Below are 20,009 nucleotides of genomic sequence, written 5' to 3'. Positions count from 1 at the left end.
GGGGTGAGTTGGGAACCCATTGCCCAGTACTCAGTTCAGTCTGCGTTCGTATTACCCGTTATATTAGAATACTCTGGCGTTTCCTGTACTTTAGAGGCGCTGATCGACTCTGAAGCGGCGGGGAACTTCATTGACCAAGGGAATATACTCCAATATAACATCCCCGTTCGTCCTCTCAGCACCCCCCGCCGTGTCCAAGCCATTGATGGAGCCCCCATTGGAGATGGTTTAATCATCCACTGCACCGAACCTATTAACCTCCGCACCAGCGCTCTTCATCAGGAGAAAATTACGTTCCATGTCATTGTGACGGCCCAGCATCCAGTGGTTCTCGGTCTTCCTTGGCTCGAACATCACAACCCACAAATTTCATGGAATCAAAGGGAGATCACTCGCTGGTCAGCTCACTGCATCAATCACTGTCTCCGAGTCCCTGTGATCTCCTTAGCATCCACATCCGTTGAGAGCCCTGACAAGGCGGACAACGTTCTGATCCCCAGTGTTTACCACGATCTCATTGAAGTATTCAGTAAGAAGAAGGCTAGTGGACTACCTCCTCATCGAGATTACGACTGCGCAATCGATTTGCTTCCAGGCACTACACTACCACGAGGGAGAGTCTATCCGTTAACAGTAACTGAAAAAAAGGTCATGGAGGAGTACATTCAGGAAGCATTGCATCAAGGTTTCATACGACCATCTACTTCCCCAGCATCAGCGGGGGGTTTTTTTGTAGAGAAGAAGGGAGGAGGTTTACGACCCTGCATCGACTACCGAGGACTAAACTGGTGTTGCGTCAAGTACCGTTACCCACTACCGCTAGTACCAGCCGCTCTGGAACAATTACGCACTGCCACCATGTTCACGAAACTGGACTTACGCAGTGCATACAACTTGGTCTGGATTCGAGAAGGAGATGAATGGAAGACTGGGTTCAGCACAACTTCAGGTCACTATGAGTATCAGGTCATGCCGTATGGGCTTTCTAACGCTCCCTCAGTCTTCCAATGTCTAATTAATGACGTGTTATGTGACATCTCGCTCCTTTCCAGTGCGTACTAGGGTACCAACCTCCACTGTTCCCGTGGAACGCGACTCCCACCGCAGCTCCTGCCGTTGACCAATGGTTTAAATGTAGCGAGTGTGTCTGGGCTGACACCCACCAACGCCTGAAGGAGACCACAGACACATACAAGCACAAAAAGCAGATCGCCACCGCAACGAACACCCTAATTACCAACCAGGTGATAGGGTGTGGTTGTCCACCAAGGACTTAAGACAAGCTCATAGCTGTAAAAAAAAACTAACGCCAAGACACACTGGACCATTCAAGATCCTCAAGCGAATCAATGAAGTCACTTACCGTCTGGAACTGCCACGACATAGCCGCATCTCCCCCTCATTCCACGTATCACCTCTCAAACCTGTTATCAACGGTCCATTAGCCACATAAGTACCAGCTGAAACTCCTCCAACCCCTCTGGAAATTGATGGACAACCGGCTTACCGTGTCAAGAACATCCTCAAATCTAGACACAGGAGAGGCAAGCTGGAGTATTTGGTCAAGTGGGAGGGTTATGGACCTGAGGAATAGTGCTGGGTTCCCAAGCAGGACATACTGGATCCACAGCTTACCAAAGACTTTCACGCAACTTATCCTGATCTCCCTGGTCCACGACCCCGGGGGAGGCCAAGAAAGAACTCGGCTCCCGGAGTGAGCCCTTTGGGGGGTTCTGTCACAGCTCCGTCAGATCAGAACTCAAATTCCCAAGATGCAACACTCATTTCTCATGCACGCATGTGCTCACCATCCCCGGAGTTCTGATCAGACACACCTGGCACCAATCACACACACACACACTCTCTCACCGCTAGTACTTAGGAATGTCACTCACCCAGAATCTATGCGAAGTATACGCTCAGTCAACTCGTTTCTCTGCGTTACCAAGCCATTCTAGTTAGTTTGTCTTCTTGTAATCCTCGACCCTTGTTTCCGGTTTCGACTACGTTCTCTGCCTGACCCCGTTTGTGTTGTTCGTCCGATCGCTTGACCTTTGCCTGTCTTATGACTACATTTCTTGTACTTCCCGATACCACGCGCTACACCTGCTGCCCGCTCCTGCTTCCGTGCTGATTCGAGGTTCATGACAATAGTACATTATGGATGTGAAGTTATCTGCTGTACTGAGCTGCACGCTGGTAAAGCCAACCTGTTGTGTACAGTTTATAAAATAAACACAGTATTTAAAAAAAAATTTATTCAAAATCGCATAGTAAAAAACTTAATAAATGAATAAACAATCAGTCAATCACAGTTTATTTCCTAATTTAGCTGTAGACCTACACACTTTGTTTTTTCTATACATAAGGGGACATGTTTGGATCTATGGGCAGCACAGTGGTACAGCAGGTAGCATTACTCCCTCACAGCTCCAGGGTCCCCAGTTCAATCCTGAGCTCAGGTTACTGTCTGTGTGGAGTTTCACATGTTCTCCCCATGTCCATGTGGGTTTTCTCTGGGTTCTCCGGTTTCCTTCCACCTCCCAAAAACTTACCTGTGTATTGACTACACTAAGTGTGTATTCCAGGGTGTATTCCCTCCTTGCACCCAGTGTTCCCAGGACAGGCTCCAGAGCCACCGTGACCCTGAGTAGGATAAAGTGCTCACTGAAGCTGAATGAAAGAATGAACAAACAAATGAATGAAGATGGATCTAATCTGCATTATTGGATGTGAGGTTATCTGCTGTACTGAGCTGCATGTTGGTAAAGAGTTCTGAAAAACTAATCTCAGTGCTGACAAATACATTTAACCAATTATAAAAAGAATAATAAAAAAGATTGTAAGGGATGTATAGCAGTGTGTGTGTTGAGTGTGGAGTATTACTCAGTATTCTCTGTGCATGGCACAATGTCGGTTAACTGATGCTGTAAGAAAGAGGAAGTAGCCATTCTCCCATCAGCCCCCATGCTGCCCTGCCCACAATCATGTGGTTACTCTGACATGCTGAGTGTCTCACACTGGCTCTAACATGAGAACACTAGATATGTATGCAGCTGTGGTTTTATGAACACCAGGTAACTGCCAGACATGGTTAGAATCACCGGATATCTTCCTGTGTGTGCGTGTGCATACGTTTGTGTGTGTGCGTGTGTGTGGATGAATGTGTGCATATGTTTGTGTGTGTGCGTTTGTGGTGAGAGCATTCAGCAAAGTCACAAGTGATGTGTGACATAGTATTTGCAATAAATATCACTGTCATATGAACATTTTTCCTGAAACCTAATTGCATTTGCTCTGGATATCCAGGTTTCACTGAACCATAGTTACATACTTAACTACTATTTCAACCTCCCTAAACTGCAGGAGTGGTGAGAATCAACTGGATAACATTTTCCATTATGGCACAAGGAGCACACACAAGAAGAGCTTATTACCAGAGTATGTAGTTCTTCCACTATTTTCTCAGAAGTGAACACTATCAAAAAGGTAGTTTTCAGAGACACCCATTTTATTCTGTTCTCTTCCTCATAAGGAGGAGCCTTAAAGGACTCTAGCACAAGGAGGAAGGGGATTACTGTTATGATTGTTATCAGTCCTAACATCCTCCGCACTATTTGGTACTATTTAATTCAACCGAATGTTATTTGTAGAGGACTTTTAACAGTAGACAAGGCAGCTTTAAGGAAAATAATTGTATTGTGTATATGAGACAATAACTGAAATCTGGATGTAGATTTAGATCTCTAATGAGCAATTATATGTAGATCAGTTGTAGTAGCAGCTTTTTTTCAAAAGATGTTGCTACGTAGTCGCAAGAATAAATACATAAATACACTTTTACATCCCCCTTCTTTTGTTTTTTTTAAAAACATTAACTCTTTAAACTCTAATAAATTATGCTATTGATAACAATTATACTCTTATGATTAATCTTACCTTTCGTAAGGAGTCATGATCATAGCTTATGACCAGATTCTTGTTACATTACAGCAAACCAGTCACTCCATTTCCCAGTATGCGCCACGAACTACAAAAATGGCCGACAAAGACTGCAACTCAAAAACTCGCACAAAAACACGTTCACCATCCTGAATTCCAATTAGAGACACCTGCTGCCAATTGCACCTTCACCCACACCACTCCTTTATAGAGATTGTTCACACACAGTGTCTTTGTGAAGTATACACTCAGTTTTTGACGTTGTTCTCGTTTTTGACCTCATCTCTCTGTCTAACCTTATTTTGACTGTTTGTCTGATCACCTGACCTCTGCCTGTATAAGTTAGTGGGTTTTGCACTTGGTGTTTTTTGGTATTAAATTACATAACCTGCACCTTCTTCAGTCTTTGACTCCATTTCATGATTATTGTAAGTGCTCCTCAGCTCACACATGGTAAATTTATCTTTATTACTTGCTGTAAGTCTAGGGAAACACACTTTCTGCTAAACACTAGAATTCATGTGTTTTGAAATCTGTGAAGTTAATGCTGCAGATCATGTACACTTTTTTCCAGTGATGACACTATAAATAAACGATGAAATGATCACATGAGAAAATATATGAATAAATAGTAATACTGTTATATATTAATTAATTATATTAATACAATATATTAGGTCATGGAAGGAGTGATTAAAAGTTTTTCAAAAATGAGAAATGAGACAGCAGTTGTTGTGGTTTCCTGATCATCACACTATATAACAGAGTGACACTCAGGCAGTGTGACAGTGTGTGTGTGTTGTCACTTTGAGGGACTGGTGTGTGTGCAGAAGAATCAGTAATAATGAAGTGCTTGTATCTTTTGTCTGCTGTGTTTCACGTTGCTGCAGGTGAGTGAAGTTTTTTTCTATTTTCTATTACAGAAAGGAGAGAGAATATTATCCAGTTCTTAGTTCAGCTGCTTTGTGTTTAGTTCATGTGGTTTCTGTCCAGACTGGGTTTACAGTAGGCCGTAGTTCAGCCCTGTTCCTGAACGACCAAACACTGTTAAATGTTTATCATTTAGAGTTTTACTTAATAACAACTTTACTTACTACAGTGTTATAATAATAATAATAGGCCCAACAGAGCTGAACACATTCAATTGAACTATTTGATTATGGCTTCATATTTTATAAATGTAATGTTGATAAAATGCTAAATTTCAAGACCAGCATGTATTTGTAGTTAAAATGTCCAAAGACAGCAGTAATCTTTATACACGAGGTAAACATATCATGCCTTGTGTTATAATCTCCTTATTTAGACCTGTTCAGCTTTGATCATGTGGATTTTTTCTTCCTGATTAACTTCAGTCTAAAATGTACTGATGAAGAGAGGTGGGCGAATGAATAAGGAGGAATCTACAGTGAGATTATTTTACATCCCTATAATACTTACAGTGTATGTTTTTACACATTTACTGAATTACATCAGAGAGAGAAATAGTTGGTATATATTGTAACTGTAGTTTTGACAGGTATAGGTCAAAGGTCAAAAAGATACACAAGGTCATGATCATAAAAATATGAATAGTTATGTTAAATCTGGATCACATCCATTCGTTACCATACATGGTATGGCCATATGTTTTCCACCCCACACAAGTTGCCCACTCATGTTCTTTCGTTTCACATAGAATATGAAACTCTCTGTGGTAGGTCATAAAAATATATATAGTTATGTTAAATCTGGTTCACATACATTCGTGACCATACCTGGTACGGCCATATGTTTTCCACCCACACAAGTTGCACAGACATGTTCTTTCTTTTCACATAGAATATGAAACTCTCTGAGGTAGGTCATAAAAATATATATAGTTATGTTAAATCTGGTTCACATCCATTCGTGACAGAAACGTTGCTAGTTATGTTAAATCGGGTTCCCATCCATTCTTGACACAGATGTTACTATACATGGTACGGCCATGTGTATTACACATCCAAACAAAAATATGACGCACACAAACGCACTTTATTTTCACATTATTTAAAAGGAATTTAAGTGTTATGTACTAAATTACCATAATTATGAACACAAGTTGTTAAGTTGACAATCATTTTTAAAATTATGTTTCTCCATTTAGATTGTCTGCAGTAGAATGCAGTCTTTTAAACCAGGAAAAATGACTGCCTTTAAGTTTTATAACAATAGTAAGTAAAATCCAGCGTGATTTACATTACAAATCTCATACGTAACATCTCTGCAGGATTTATAGACGTTAAAGCACTGAATGAAATGAGCAATATAGACAAAAAATAAACACTCTGTGTCTACTACTTTTATCTCTCATAGAACTATCCACAGTCCAAAGGCTGTGGAGCTCGAAGGCTACGTGTGCGAATGACAAAAGATTTTAAAAAATAAAATAAAAAATGTATCAATACATGAAATTAGATTACACAATGTAGTTGAGGTTTACATGAATAAGCAGAAATGTAATCATGCTTATCTTTCCTATAGCACAAATGAAAAGCCCTCTCTAGATGGACAGATTTGTCAAATGAAACTTTTTCCTTCTTTTCCACTGCTACGGTAAACTAAAGAGTAGATATTCAAATTACACTGCTAAATATGACTAGCATTAGCTACGTGTACTAGTGCAAAATAGTCCATCAAATGTATTAGCAGGTGTAGCCTATACACGAGTCCACTATTGGTCATATCACAATTGAGAACATGCCCCCAAATTCATTGCTTTAGTAGAATTTAATGGTAAGTCAAATGATATTCAAATTGTAATGTCCTTAGTATTTGTTCAGTCTACAGGTCCTCTAACACTACTACAACGTAAATTTTGTTTTAAATCAATTAACGCAGAAATTACACACAATATTAAGTTGATGTAATTATCAACATTATTATGTCAACACCACTCATCAAAATAATGTGTACAACTTTAAATATTTAATTAATTAAATAAATTAGAATTTTTATCTTGCAACCACACATTAAATTTAGATTGTGGGGGTTTGTTTTGTATAGCTCCACTGTTAGAAAATACACGATGGTTGAATGTGAACATAAATGAGCAGAATGTAAGCTTGTGAAATAAATTAAACTTTATTGATTGCACTTTTTGAGAAAATTGCATGACTTTGAATAAAAATTTACTGAAATAAATACTCTAAAACATTGCTATACCCAAAGAAATGTAAAAAAGAAAAAAATAATAAAAAAAAACTTTTTACATACCTTCTAAATAGGTCCCTTTAGGAGGTAAATGTTTTAAAGACGGTGTTTTATAAGAAACGCGCCTATTACATGCCTTCTAAACCTAACCCTTTAGGATGTAAAATGTTTAAAGTGCTGCTTAAAAGAATCGAGAGTTTTGTTTAAACTAGAAGACACATTTTCCGGGGAATGTCTTGTAGGCCTATACACAGTGTCCTACACATCTGAAGTGTGTGTGTATGTGGGTGGGGGGAGGGATGTGCGTGCGTGTGTGGGTGTATTAGAGAGAGAGAGAGAGAGAGAGAGAGAGAGAGAGAGTCGAGTGTTTCCTGGGGGTTTGCTGACCAGACTGCTTACAGTGTGTTTATGTTAATGAATTAAGGGACGAGTCGTGTGTTTCAGGGTTTAACGATCCCTACCAATGTGTACATTTGTGGTTTAAGTGAATCTTTGTTTCTGAAATTACTTCTGTGGTAATTATCAGTTTGTGTAACTAATCTATCAGAAAATACTAGACCTGGTGACTGAATGTGGTAGATGTATTAGAATTTTGGACATGTTATGCATGTGTAGCTCCCTATGTGTATGATCTATGTGTAATCCTTCTGTCAAGAAATGAACAGACTGAGGTTTGTGAAATAATTGAACTATTTATTGGCTACGTTGTTGAGAAAAACACTGTGATGTGTAAAACATTTCTACAGTCCTTCAAGGCTGTATGATGTCGTTGTTCTCTTTTACTGAAAGAAAGGTCAAAATATATATATTTATATATATTTGTGGACAGGTGTCTTTTATACAGGTAACAAACTGATATTAGGAGCACTCCCTTTAACAGTGTGCTCCAAATCTCAGCTCGTTACCTGTATAAAAGACACCTGGGAGCCAGAAATCTTTCTGATTGAGAGGGGGTCAAATACTTTTTTCCCTCATTTTTCCCTGCAAATCAATTTATAACATTTTTGACGTGCGTTTTTCTGGATTTTTTTTTGTTGTTATTCTGTCTCTCACTGTTCAAATACAACTACCATTAAAATTATAGAATGCTCATTTGTTTGTCAGTGGGCAAACGTACAAAATCAGCAGGGGATCAAATACTTTTTTCCCTCACTGTATTTCGGGTATACTCAGGGGTATGTTGTTGAGATAGAGAGACTTTGCTAGTACTTTGGTTAAATGAGTTGGATTTGTGGGGTGTATGAAATGTTTTGGTAGTTATATGGGGGTGCAGTTTCCAGGGGGGAATGACTGCTGAGAAGGAATACAGAGACATCAAGCTTTATGTTAAAGGTAAAGCATTTCATTACACAATAAAAGTGGATATTCCGTGAAAGCAGACTTGATCAGTCTTCAAATGAATTATAGTTACATACATAACAAAATGTCTTCTCCATTTACCATAACTGAGGGTTTTACTCTAATGAGTCATTTTGTGACACTGATTAGACTGGCCTGAAACTTTGGACTGGTATCAGAGTGGATTTGATATATTTCTCAGTCTAATCTATGATTTATTTTGGTAACACTTTAGTGTTTATTGAGCTACACAACACCTGTATAATTCCTTCATTACAAATGACATAAGCCTACATAAACATTTATAAAAGCTTCAAAGGTGTTGTCGTGGAAAACAATCTTTCCAGCCTAAATCAAAAAACTTCAGAGACGGAGTATTAGCAGATGTCAAAAAGTAAATAAACTTGATTGAAACAGAAAAGTGAGACAGTCTGCAGAAAGTCCAAATTATTCAAACACACACAGCCCTTTTTATACCTTTCTCCACAGCGTACTCATCTTAGGCGGGTTTTTGCCTTTCCTCATTAAAACAGACCAATCTTCTTTGCCACAATTAATTATTCATGTCTATATGATATCTTAAATTTGTGGAGCATGTGCAGTTAGTTGTTTTTCTTAAAACGGTTTTATGAGGACAAGGTTTCTTTTTTTTCTTTTCTTTTTTTTTCTTTATTTTTTAAAAAGGTTTCACTCAGAGTCAGAGTCAACACTCCCTTCTTATGCCTCAATGAGCTTCTGTCTGTTTCTATCTGCTGTCCTAGCTGATATCTACCTCCCTTCCTAAGGCCCTATACTAACTCGTTAATTGGTATCAGGCCTCAAGGTTATTTACTTCTGTGCAGGAAGATATAGGCTAGTACAGAAAAACAATTACTGTACAGTAAGACACAATTCTTCTAACTCAATACACACTTATAATATAACTTGATCAAAAAGTGTTCTATGGATTTGGATTATGCTTCTAAATATTGATTATACATATAGATTATGCTTAAATAATAAATCTAAATGTTATACATATTGATTACACTTTATTAGCATATCCAAATGTTAATTACACATATTGATTATACTTCATAAATATTTTCTATAGTGTCAGTAGCCACGTTTCCATCCAAGGGTTTTTTAGCGATGAAAGCTTTAGCGCATTAAAATGTTTACTGTTATATCTGATGGAAATGCAAATTATCGATATAATTTCATAAGTGTTGACATAATCTTTGTTCATTTAACTTGAGCACATAAACTCTATATCGATACTTTAAATGTTGCGAAAAATAGTTTGGAAAAAATTTTTGTCGAGAAAAATGACATTCACGCAAAACAAAAGTGTCACATGACAGAATTTATCCATCAGTCGGGGGAAGAATAAGGGATGTGTGTGACATCCAGCGCACTGCAAACCTGTGACACAAGATGCGGCAAGAAATTACGATATGCAGTTTCATTGTCCTCCGCTACATTCAGCAGCCTGATATAACGCCACATTCATTTTTCTTTAATAGCTGTGCATACACCATATACACATCCATGGACGGTCGTTTTACTGACCCCGAAAGTTTCCCCCACTACACTGTACTCGGCGCAGGATGCCAGCTTGAACCTCCACCATGGGCAGGGCCGGAGTGGGACACATTTTCAGCTCGGGAGTTTAATGCCCAAAACCAGCCCATTTTTTTCGTGGTGGAAGAACTTGGATAAATGAAGAGACAGTTCAGTTCTTACTATCCCGTTATATTTATTACTGACATGTTTCACCAAGAATATAAGATATCTTAAGATAAATAACATATAACAGGCTACTGAGCATAGTTTTCTTCTACAAAAAGTCCAACTGTAACATTATGAAAAACAATGTTTGTTTGCATTCAAACTAATATGAAATATTTCAGTAAGAAATGTGATGATGGTTTGTTTATATCTTCACGGTAAGGACCTGAGTACACGTGTGTGTGTGTGTGTGTGTGTGTGGATTAGCAGGAAGAGCAGAGATGGAGCAGGACAATGGCTGTTGGTCCTGCAGTAAATGTTTTGGTTTTGCTGTCAGCGTGTGTGAGAGATGAATCAGTACAAAGGTAGATAAAGGAGAAGAGAGGGACAGACTGACCGCATGGGGTAAAAGTAACTGAGATTCCTACCTAGTTACGTGTGTGTGCTCCTGGAGAGCGGAGACACTTACTCGGAGGGGTGCGCGCTGGGAGTAACTCGTCAGTTACCATGGAGACTTGGCATACCCCTTACTCCAGTGACCTCTCACCTTTGCGTGTCTCTCTGTGTGTGTTGCTTTACAATTCCCTTATAGAAGACTCTTTTTTTTTTTTTTTTTAAAGCTCTCTCTCCTTCAAATTCACAGCTCCATTTTCTCTGTCTGTTTTACCACACACACACACACAAACTCACTCGTGCCCTCTCTCTTTCTCTGGGAGTATCTGATGACTCTGATGTGGAGCAGCTGTTGCATTTCTCAGAGTCGCCCTCATTTCTTCCCCCTTCTTTCATTCCTCCCTTCTTTCTCTCCCCACATTACAACAGCAGCTTCACTCAGAATCTCTCTCTCTCTCTCTGTGTGTGTATAAGTGTAATTAGCTTTTTTCTGACGTTGAGGGAGTGCATGTGTGATGGAAAATTTTAATGATTAAAAACAAATAAATAAATATTTGTTCACTGATCTGTGATATAAATGTAATTATTGTATGATTCCAATCATTCCAATGATTTTTATAGTCAATATCGCTGAATTTTCCTGTGTATTTTTTTTTTAATATCAAAAATCTAAAAGGTGTGCATCGTACCTGACACCTAGTCGAACACTTTACAGTTGGTTGTGTGACTGTACATCATTCCCTTCAAATACTATTGAGCTTTAAATTATGGTATATTTTGTGTATGAGCCCATTCGGCAGTGAAATTCATATAAAATGTACATGTGATTTAATAGTTTTTTATTAAGTATCAAAAATCTAAAAGGTGTGCTTCATACCTGACATTTAGGCGAACATTTTCCAGTTGGTTATATGACTGTAAGTCATTTCCTTTAAATGCTATTGAAGTTAGAAACGTGTATAACAATGTTGTATGTAACTTTAGAGACGGTCCCTTAATTTTCGCATATCTTTGAATATCAAATGTCAAACAAACTTTATGCCAGTAGATGAAAGCAGTTAGCACGCTGAAGTGTTTAATTCGTCTTGCACCACATATATTTGCCAATGATTGCAATTTTTATTCATTCATGAAGGAGACATACTTTTTTTTTTGTCCATTTGTAGCGTAATTCCGCAAGTTAGTTACTAACACAGAAATGTCGAGCTTGTCATGGTACTGCAAAACAGGAACGCGCTCTCTCGATGACTTTTTTCCCCTGTGTCTGAAAACAGCTTTACCTTCACGTGACTGTTACAAAGCACCGACACTGGAGACTCCTTCCATACAACTGTTAAATAAACAACATCTCACAGAAACAGTCACCATATCTATAGCTGCACCTGTACTAGAGTGAGCACATTGATCTAAAGCGTGATTGGCATTACTCAGGGTTTCGCCTAAGGCCCTGTTCACACTAGTGCATTTTAAAATGAAAAGGATAATCGTCCACGCTGGAGTTTCCACTATGTTTCAGAAACGATCTCAGTCCACGCTACACGACTGAATGCGTCATGTCACATGACCATTCATGCACACTGGGTATGCGTATACAAGTGCAAACAGGAAGTTGGTTGCTAGTCGAAACCGGCGTTCCACATAGGGCTTATGCCGCTTTGTTGTCGATTGCTCTAATCATAGCTTTCCTCTTGCGCATGTAGGCAGCTGCAGTATTCTAAAATACAGAATTTAACTGCACAATGGCTGCTCAGAATGACAACAAAGCCAGCAAAGCTTGCAGTTCAGTCTCCATGTTGTTGTGTATACAATCAAGGTAGGTAGCGTAATGGTCATATGGTCGGGGCTCGATGAATCAGGGAAGGATATGCAATGATCCAGAAGACCCAATCAGGAGCGAATGTGGGCAGAGCCACGCCTTCGTTTTCAAAAGTCTTTGTTTTTGGTGTGTTTAGACTGAAACACGAGACCTGAGTTTTCAAAGTAAAACGTGGTCTTCAGCATTTCCAAAAGTTTCTGGAGTAGTGCAGATGACAGGCGTAACCTTAGCAACAGTTATGCATTTTAAAACGTGCGTAAACAGGGTCTAAGATTTCAGGGAGCACAGGTGCGCTCTAGAGTTCCGAAAGACACACTTGTCTGTTGCGCCTAAGCCTTTCTGTGGTAATGAAAACCCTGCGTTACTGTAAGAGTGCTGTTGTAGAAAACGTGTCACGTTCTGACCGATCTGAATCTGAATTCGAAAGCATTGTGGTGTAAATAAAATGGAATACTCTCGTACGCGCGAGACTTGCAGGATGTTTCCCATCAGTGTATTGTAGGATGATGAATAATTCAGATCAGAAAAGATTTTCCACTACACTGATTCAGTCATGTGGTACATAAACTCAGGCATTTGCATGTGTACACACACACACACACACACACACACACACACACACACAGTGTCCACTGTTGAAATTGAAACAAAAAACGGTGTTCTCATGCCCCGCTTCTTCCTCTGCAGGCGTATTGGTTCAGAAGGTGAAGGTGGATCCGGAAGTGGTGTCCTATCCGGGTCAGACAGTGATCCTGTGCTGCCAGTTTCCTGACAAAGGCCAGACCCAGCTCACTCAGGTCAGAGGTCACCTCCTATCTCCAACCTGGCCATAAGCATGCTCTGTCTCTCTTTCTCTCTCTCTCACACACACACACACACACACACACACACACTACAGTTCAGATGTATTCTCTGCCTGAACTTGATATCCTAGTGAAGGAAGTTGTTTGTGATCCTTCCCTTCTTTTATCTCTCTCTCTCTCTCTGTATGTGTGTGTGTTTGTTTTGCAACCTGCGAGTCATGTATCTGTAATAAAGAAGCCTAATCTATTTATTGAGCTATTTTAACATTAGTTGTCTCCTCTGTAGGTGTCCTGGATTTTAGAAAATAGCTCTGCCACTCGGACCAACATTGCAGTGTTTCATCCAACTTTAGGGGTCAGTTACCCAGCATCCCCAGTGCAGGGGCGTGTGAATTTCACAATAGAACCCCCCCCTCTGGAACATCCAACTATCCAGATCACAGACATTGCTCTGACAGATGAGGGGAATTACGTCTGCGAGTACACCACACACCCGACTGGAAACGAAAATGGGGTAACCGCCCTCGTCATACTAGGTGAGCAAACAGGAATGAGCATATGTGTGTGTTTGTATTAAATATTTGTGTCTCCTGTCCTATAGGCTGTTACTGGATTTCATGATGCGTGATATTGTCAGATCAGTCGGACCGCTGTTAATGTGTGAAGCATGGCAGTAACCTTGACCAGGCTCTCTCTCTCTCGCGTTCTCTCTCTCTCTCTCTCTTGCTCTCTCTCTCTCTCCCTGTCTCTCTCCCTGTCTCTCTCTCTCTCTCTCACGCTCTCTGCTTATCATGCTGAGAGGCTGCTTCTCTCCTGTCTTTCTGTGCAAAAATGTGCAAGAAGCAATCCAATCCTCAATGTTTACTTCCTTCCCATCCTCCTCTCTTCCTCTCTTTCTCTCCTCTGTCAAAGTGCCCTGTGAAATCAAGGTCGAAACTCCTCTTCTTTTCTTATTTGCCCTTTCTTCCAGCCAAGCCCCAGAACACGGCTTCCACCATCACCGTTCCCGCCGGCACTTCTCCCGTCTCCGTAGCGCAATGTGTGTTGGCCAACGGACGACCACCGGCAACCCTCACCTGGGTGACTAATCTGAGCGGCAACGGGACAGGACTGGTCCAGACGAGCAACTCGGACAACACGGTGACGGTGCGCATCGAGTACCTTTTCACGCCCACGGCGGCCGATAATGGCAAGGAGATCACCTGCGTGGTGTCACATCGCACACTGGCCAAAGCTGAGAACTTCCCCATGAAACTGGTGGTCCAATGTACATCCATGGCCTTTTCACTTCTTTTGTAGAATAAGTTTAGTCTCAATAGACTAATTATTTCCAGTTTGCTGCCTGGCTTTTTCACACTCCAGTACACGTGAGTGAATCGTGAACAGTAGCCTGTCAATACAAAAGAATGTCAGAGTAAAGTCTCAGAGAGTCTCAGAAGCCTGTAGTGTGGGTTGCTTTACTGACTGCAAGCCTGCTTGTGTTATTTTAGTTGTTCAAACACAAACCTCTGTGCAGAGTTGTAATGGCACCAGGTTAACTTGGTCTCTCTCTCTCTCTCTCTCTCTCTCTCTCTCTCACTCCCAGATCCTCCTCAGGTGCAGATTGTAGGATATGACAATAACTGGTATGTAGGCCGTACAGACGTGGTGCTGACCTGCCAATATCAGGGGAACCCCAGTCCTCCCACTGTAAACTGGAAGATGTGAGTAACACTACTTTTCCGAGCACCACAGCAAAGCTGATTATTACTATCTAATGATGTTTAATGAGCTCACTTAGAAGATTCTATCAGCATCTGATTACTTCCCGTTAGCCTGAATTCACCCCTTAAACCACTTTTTTTTTGCACAGCCTTTAAAAGATTTCTAAAACGAAACTCCTTGCAAATGGCTAGCATTAAAGGGATAGTTCACCCAAAAATGAAAATTCTGTCATCAGTTCCTCACCCTCATGTCATTCCAAACCCATAAGACTTTCCTTCATCTTCGGAACGCAAATCAAGACGTTTTTAATGAAACCTGGGAGATTTCTGTCCTCCATTTACAGTCCAAGCATCCAAAACGTTCACGCTCCAAAAAGTTCAGAAAGGCATCGTAAAAGTAATCCATGTGACTCCAGCGGTTTAATCCCAGTTTTATGAAGTGAAAGAACCCCGACGCATGCGTGTTGTGTCGACATGAGTGCGGACAAAAAAATGCAAATCCTCCGCTATGTCGAAATCTGCAGACATCTTTACAGCATCCCTCTTCCTCTGCTGTAAACAGTGCAGCGCTTCCAGGTCCCGTTGAATCGCAAGAGCCGACATGCCGGTTTCGACATAGAGGAGGACGTTCGTATTTTTATGTCTGCTTTTGTGTTGACACAACACACACGCATCGTAGTTCTCTCGTGAACATGCGTTGGAGATCTATGCGGAAGTGAAGATGTTTTGTGAATAAAGACTTTAATTTAGTTTATTCGCACACAAAGTGTTCGTATCGCTTCATAAAACTGTGATTTAACCACTGGAGTCGCATGGATTACTATGACGCCTTTATGAACTTTTTGGAGCTTGAAAGTTTTAATTACTTGGACTGTAAATAGAGAGACAGAAATGTTTTTTATTAAAAACACCTTTGTTTGTGTTCCGAAGATGAAGGAAAGTCTTACGGGCTTTTGGAACAACATGAGGGTGAGGAAATGATGGCAGAATTTTTATTTTTGGGTGAACTATCCCTTTAAGGCTTTCAGTTTGTATCAATTTCATCGTGTTCTATTTCTTGATAAGCTTGTTTATTAGTGATTTAGTGAACTCTCCCCTGTGAGAATCATTCACCTATTTGACTCCACAAGGGAAATATTGCTATAACGATTGCAGTAGCGCTGTGTCACAGAACAGGAATGCTTTGCTAGCGTTGCTGTAATGTCATTTTTAACGTTTTTTATTGTTCCCTGACAGGAGCTCAGGCTTTATGCCAGACTCGGTGGAGATGGCCCAGAACAAACTAACCGTACGGAAGGTGGACGACTCTGTAAATACCACGTTTATCTGCGAGGTGACAAACAGCCTCGGCATCGGCAAGGACCAGGTCACTGTGTTCGTCAGGGGTGAGTGAGAATACACGCTTATACACATTTCCAAAAAAAAAAAAGCCACACTTGGAGTATTCTGAATATCTGCTACTCTGTGGATGCGCACACGTTTACAATCTATGGTTTAAGCATCCTGGGTTTTCTTGCTTACTCATACACACCCACTCATGTATAGTGCATCTGTAGAAGTGACACACAGTGCTGAACAGCAGCATAACTCACTCAGTGTCCAGGGCATCCTTTCCTAGGGGATTGTGGGTATTAGTGTAAGGCAGTTTGTTATGTCTGTCATGTTCCACCTTGTGTCCGTCACATTGCATGTGTATAGTACATGTGTGCGCCGACTATTTGTCTCCTCTGTCTCTTTGTATCCTGTGTGTCATCTTTTCCTTCTTGAATGTTTCGGCTTTGTTGCACCGACTGTAGGACAGTTGTTCTCTTGGAAGAATTGCGACTTCCATGGATGTATTCTCATTTTGAAATCGAATCAGCCTTCTGTTTAATATCAAACGGTACAGCATGAATATCATATAACCAGCATAAATACGAGAACAAACCTTCTTCTCAGGTGACTTGTTGTGGATAAAAATGACATGAAATAAACATGAGGGAGACCTAGTATGAGTAATATGTAATTTTATTGATAATTCACAGGACTGGTGGGTGCGTAATCTTGAGGAGAGCAGTAGGGGGAAGAAAATGGGGTGTGTCCTGGGGACATGGGATAGTCAGCAAAGGTGAAATAAGAAGACCATTGAGAGTAGGGCGGACTGACAGGTGAGAAAAGGGAAGAATGTTCAGAGCCCAGATCAGAGAAGGTGACATCATCCTCAGACTGAAAGCTGGAGGGAGGTTCTGTCTTTGTAGAGGCGTCAATACACACATTCATGGGGTGGATTCTTTATCGGAGAGAGGGGGGGAACCCCGCATTTCCATTTCCAGAGGGGGTGCTGCGAAGAACGTTAGTAGCACCATGATGTCAGGGGTGAGATGCGCGAGCTGATAGAGAGTGTCCAGATCCAGATCCAGACGGGCACCTAGACACACAGAAGCGGTATTAGGCGGATATTGACGAATTGGATTCACACTTTAAGATCTTTTAAGAATAACACACTATGGTTTATTAGTCAAAAAGTCAAAAAGAAGTATAAGAGCTGAGGAGTGCAAACACACACACACACACACATATTCGTACAGTCAAGGACGGGCATGTAGACATAACACACACACACATACACACACTCTGTCTCTCTCTCTCACACACATAACATTATAACTTTATAAGAATAATAAAAAGGAGTATTAAGATATTATAAGGGGAATATCTTATAATAATAAAATATATACTCTATATAAAATACTCTTTATAAAAATAAAGAGTAGCAGGATATGTAGGATAGTAGAAGGGTAATATAATGATATTATGAAGTAGGAAGGTCAGTAAACCAAGCAGTATAACTATATATAAAATAGAGATATAGAGCAAATATGAAAGTAAAATATAAACCAGAAATACAGAAAAATGTTACTTACTCATAATTCAGATGGTGAAGATTCTTGTCTCACAAGGAAGGCCTTAATTTTAGAAAACCATGAGGAGCCATTTATAAGGGTAGCTGAGTCAAGCTTCCTCCGCGAGATAATAGTGAGACCAAGGTCTTTCTAAATTGTTTTGTCTCTCTCCACTTTCGAACCTAATGGTAAATTGGAAAGTCCTTTTTCAAAACATAATGGTAAATTTGATAAGCCTTTTTCAAAACATAATGGTAATGTAGATAAGCTCCTTTTTTTAACCCTATTGGTATTGATATCATAGTCTTTCTGAAATATGTTGGTTATCTGCTGTGTAAATACAGTATAAATACTGGAGCTTGAGCTCCGGGTTTGAGATCACTTCTGAGAATTCTCATCGGTGTGGATCTCGTGTGGTGGAACGGAACCAATAAATCTGGACCCTTGCTTCTTCTCACTCACGGCTGGTGTCTTTTTTTCTATCTCCAACTGGGTTCGGAGATGTGAGTATTTGCTTCTATGTTGAATTTTAAGTGTTTTTGGGTAATAGGCTAAATTTGAGCCAGCAGACTCTTCTGGCATAGTTACAGTATCTCACAAAAGTGAGTACACCCCTCACATTTTTGTAAATATTTGATTATATCTTTTCATGTGACAACACTGAAGAAATGACACTTTGCTACAATGTAAAGTAGTGAGTGTACAGCTTGTGTAACAATGTAAATTTGCTGTCCCCTCAAAATAACTCAACACACAGCCTTTAATGTCTAAACCGCTGGCAACAAAAGTGAGTACACCCCTAAGTGAAAATGTCCAAATTGGGCCCAAAGTGTCAATATTTTGTGTGGCCACCATTATTTTCCAGCACTGCCTTAACCCTCTTGGGCATGGAGTTCACCAGAGCTTCACAGGTTGCCAGTGGAGTCCTCTTACACTCCTCTATGATGACATCACAGAGCTGGTGGATGTTAGAGACCTTGTACTCCTTCACCTTCCATTTGAGGATGCCCCACAGATACTCAATAGGGTTTAGGTCCGGAGACATGCTTGGACAGTCCATCACCTTCACCCTCAGCTTCTTTAGCAAGGTAGTGGTCGTCTTGGAGGTGTGTTTGGGGTCGTTATCATGCTGGAATACTGCATGCTGATCATGTTCTGCTTCAGTATGTCACAGTACATGTTGGCATTCATGGTTCCCTCAATGAACTGTAGCTCCCCAGTGCCAGCAGCACTCATGCAGCCCCAGACCATGACACTCCCACCACCATGCTTGACTGTAGGCAAGACACACTTGTCTTTGTACTCCTCACCTGGTTGCCACCACACACGCTTGACACCATTTGAACCAAATAAGTTTATCTTGGTCTCATCAGACCACAGGACATGGTTCCAGTAATCCATGTTCTTAGTCTACTTGTCTTCAGCAAACTGTTTGTGGGCTTTCTTGTGCATCATCTTTAGAAGAGGCTTCCTTCTGGGACGACAGCCTTGCAGACCAGTTTGATGCAATGTGCGACGTATGGTCTGAGCACTGACAGGCTGACTCCCGCCCCTTCAACCTCTGCAGCAATGCTTGGCAGCACTCATACATCTATTTCCCAAAGACAACCTCTGGATATGATGCTGAGCACATGTACTCAACTTCTTTGGTCGACCATGGCGAGGCCTGTTCTGAGTGGAACCTGTCCTGTTAAACCATTATTTCCCTCTGCATCTGGTCTGGAATCGATCAGTTTCCTGTCCACACTGTTGTACAATGGTGCATCTGTGGACCTCACCTTGCCTGGGAGCAAGAAACCTTACTTATAATCTTTTAAGTGTGTGTGTGTGTGTGTGTGTGTGTGTGTGTGTGTGTGTGTGTGTGTGTGTGTGTGTGTGTCAAGAGATTGGCACATTGGCAGTGGGCCGGGTTGGAGCGCTGCTCCGGTCCCTGTCATCAGCCGTGTACATTTCTCCTTCTCCTGGTCTGTTCCTCTTCCACCGAGCAGCGCGATGGTATAAAATATAGAAGTGCAGTTTACTCTGCTGGGGGAACATGGTCATGCTGATCATGCTGGTCATGCTGACCAAGGGGTAATGATCGAGTTAATGATGTGCCTCTCACCAGCAACACGTCTTTTAAGAGGCTTCTATCTGCTGCTTCTCCACATTTTTTTCCCCACTTGCACTCTGAAGTGTTCTATGCAACCTATAATACAGTGTATGTTTTTACACATTTACTGAGTTACATCTCTCACAATCTCTGTCT

General features: G+C 40.8%; 1 protein-coding gene across 6 annotated transcripts in view; it reads left to right on the top strand.

Annotated features, from left to right (window-relative positions):
* The window catches only part of LOC108262464 (basement membrane-specific heparan sulfate proteoglycan core protein), a 72,068-nt gene that overhangs the window by 28,339 nt on the left and 23,720 nt on the right, over positions 1–20,009 (top strand). For 5 of the 6 annotated variants that reach the window (XM_053687021.1, XM_053687018.1, XM_053687023.1 and 2 more), the window contains 5 exons: positions 13,061–13,170; positions 13,463–13,712; positions 14,147–14,443; positions 14,762–14,879; positions 16,116–16,264. In XM_053687021.1, the coding sequence (XP_053542996.1) occupies positions 13,061–13,170; positions 13,463–13,712; positions 14,147–14,443; positions 14,762–14,879; positions 16,116–16,264 (924 nt within the window). Of the gene's footprint in view, positions 1–13,060; positions 13,171–13,462; positions 13,713–14,146; positions 14,444–14,761; positions 14,880–16,115; positions 16,265–16,903; positions 17,099–20,009 lie in introns of those variants that run through there. The other variant, XM_053687025.1, reaches the window with a different exon arrangement.

Source organism: Ictalurus punctatus, chromosome 2, assembly GCF_001660625.3.
Source record: "Ictalurus punctatus breed USDA103 chromosome 2, Coco_2.0, whole genome shotgun sequence".
NCBI lineage: Eukaryota > Metazoa > Chordata > Actinopteri > Siluriformes > Ictaluridae > Ictalurus > Ictalurus punctatus.
The sequence above is the reverse complement of the archived record's forward strand: the minus strand, read 5'-3'. Positions and strand labels throughout refer to the sequence as shown.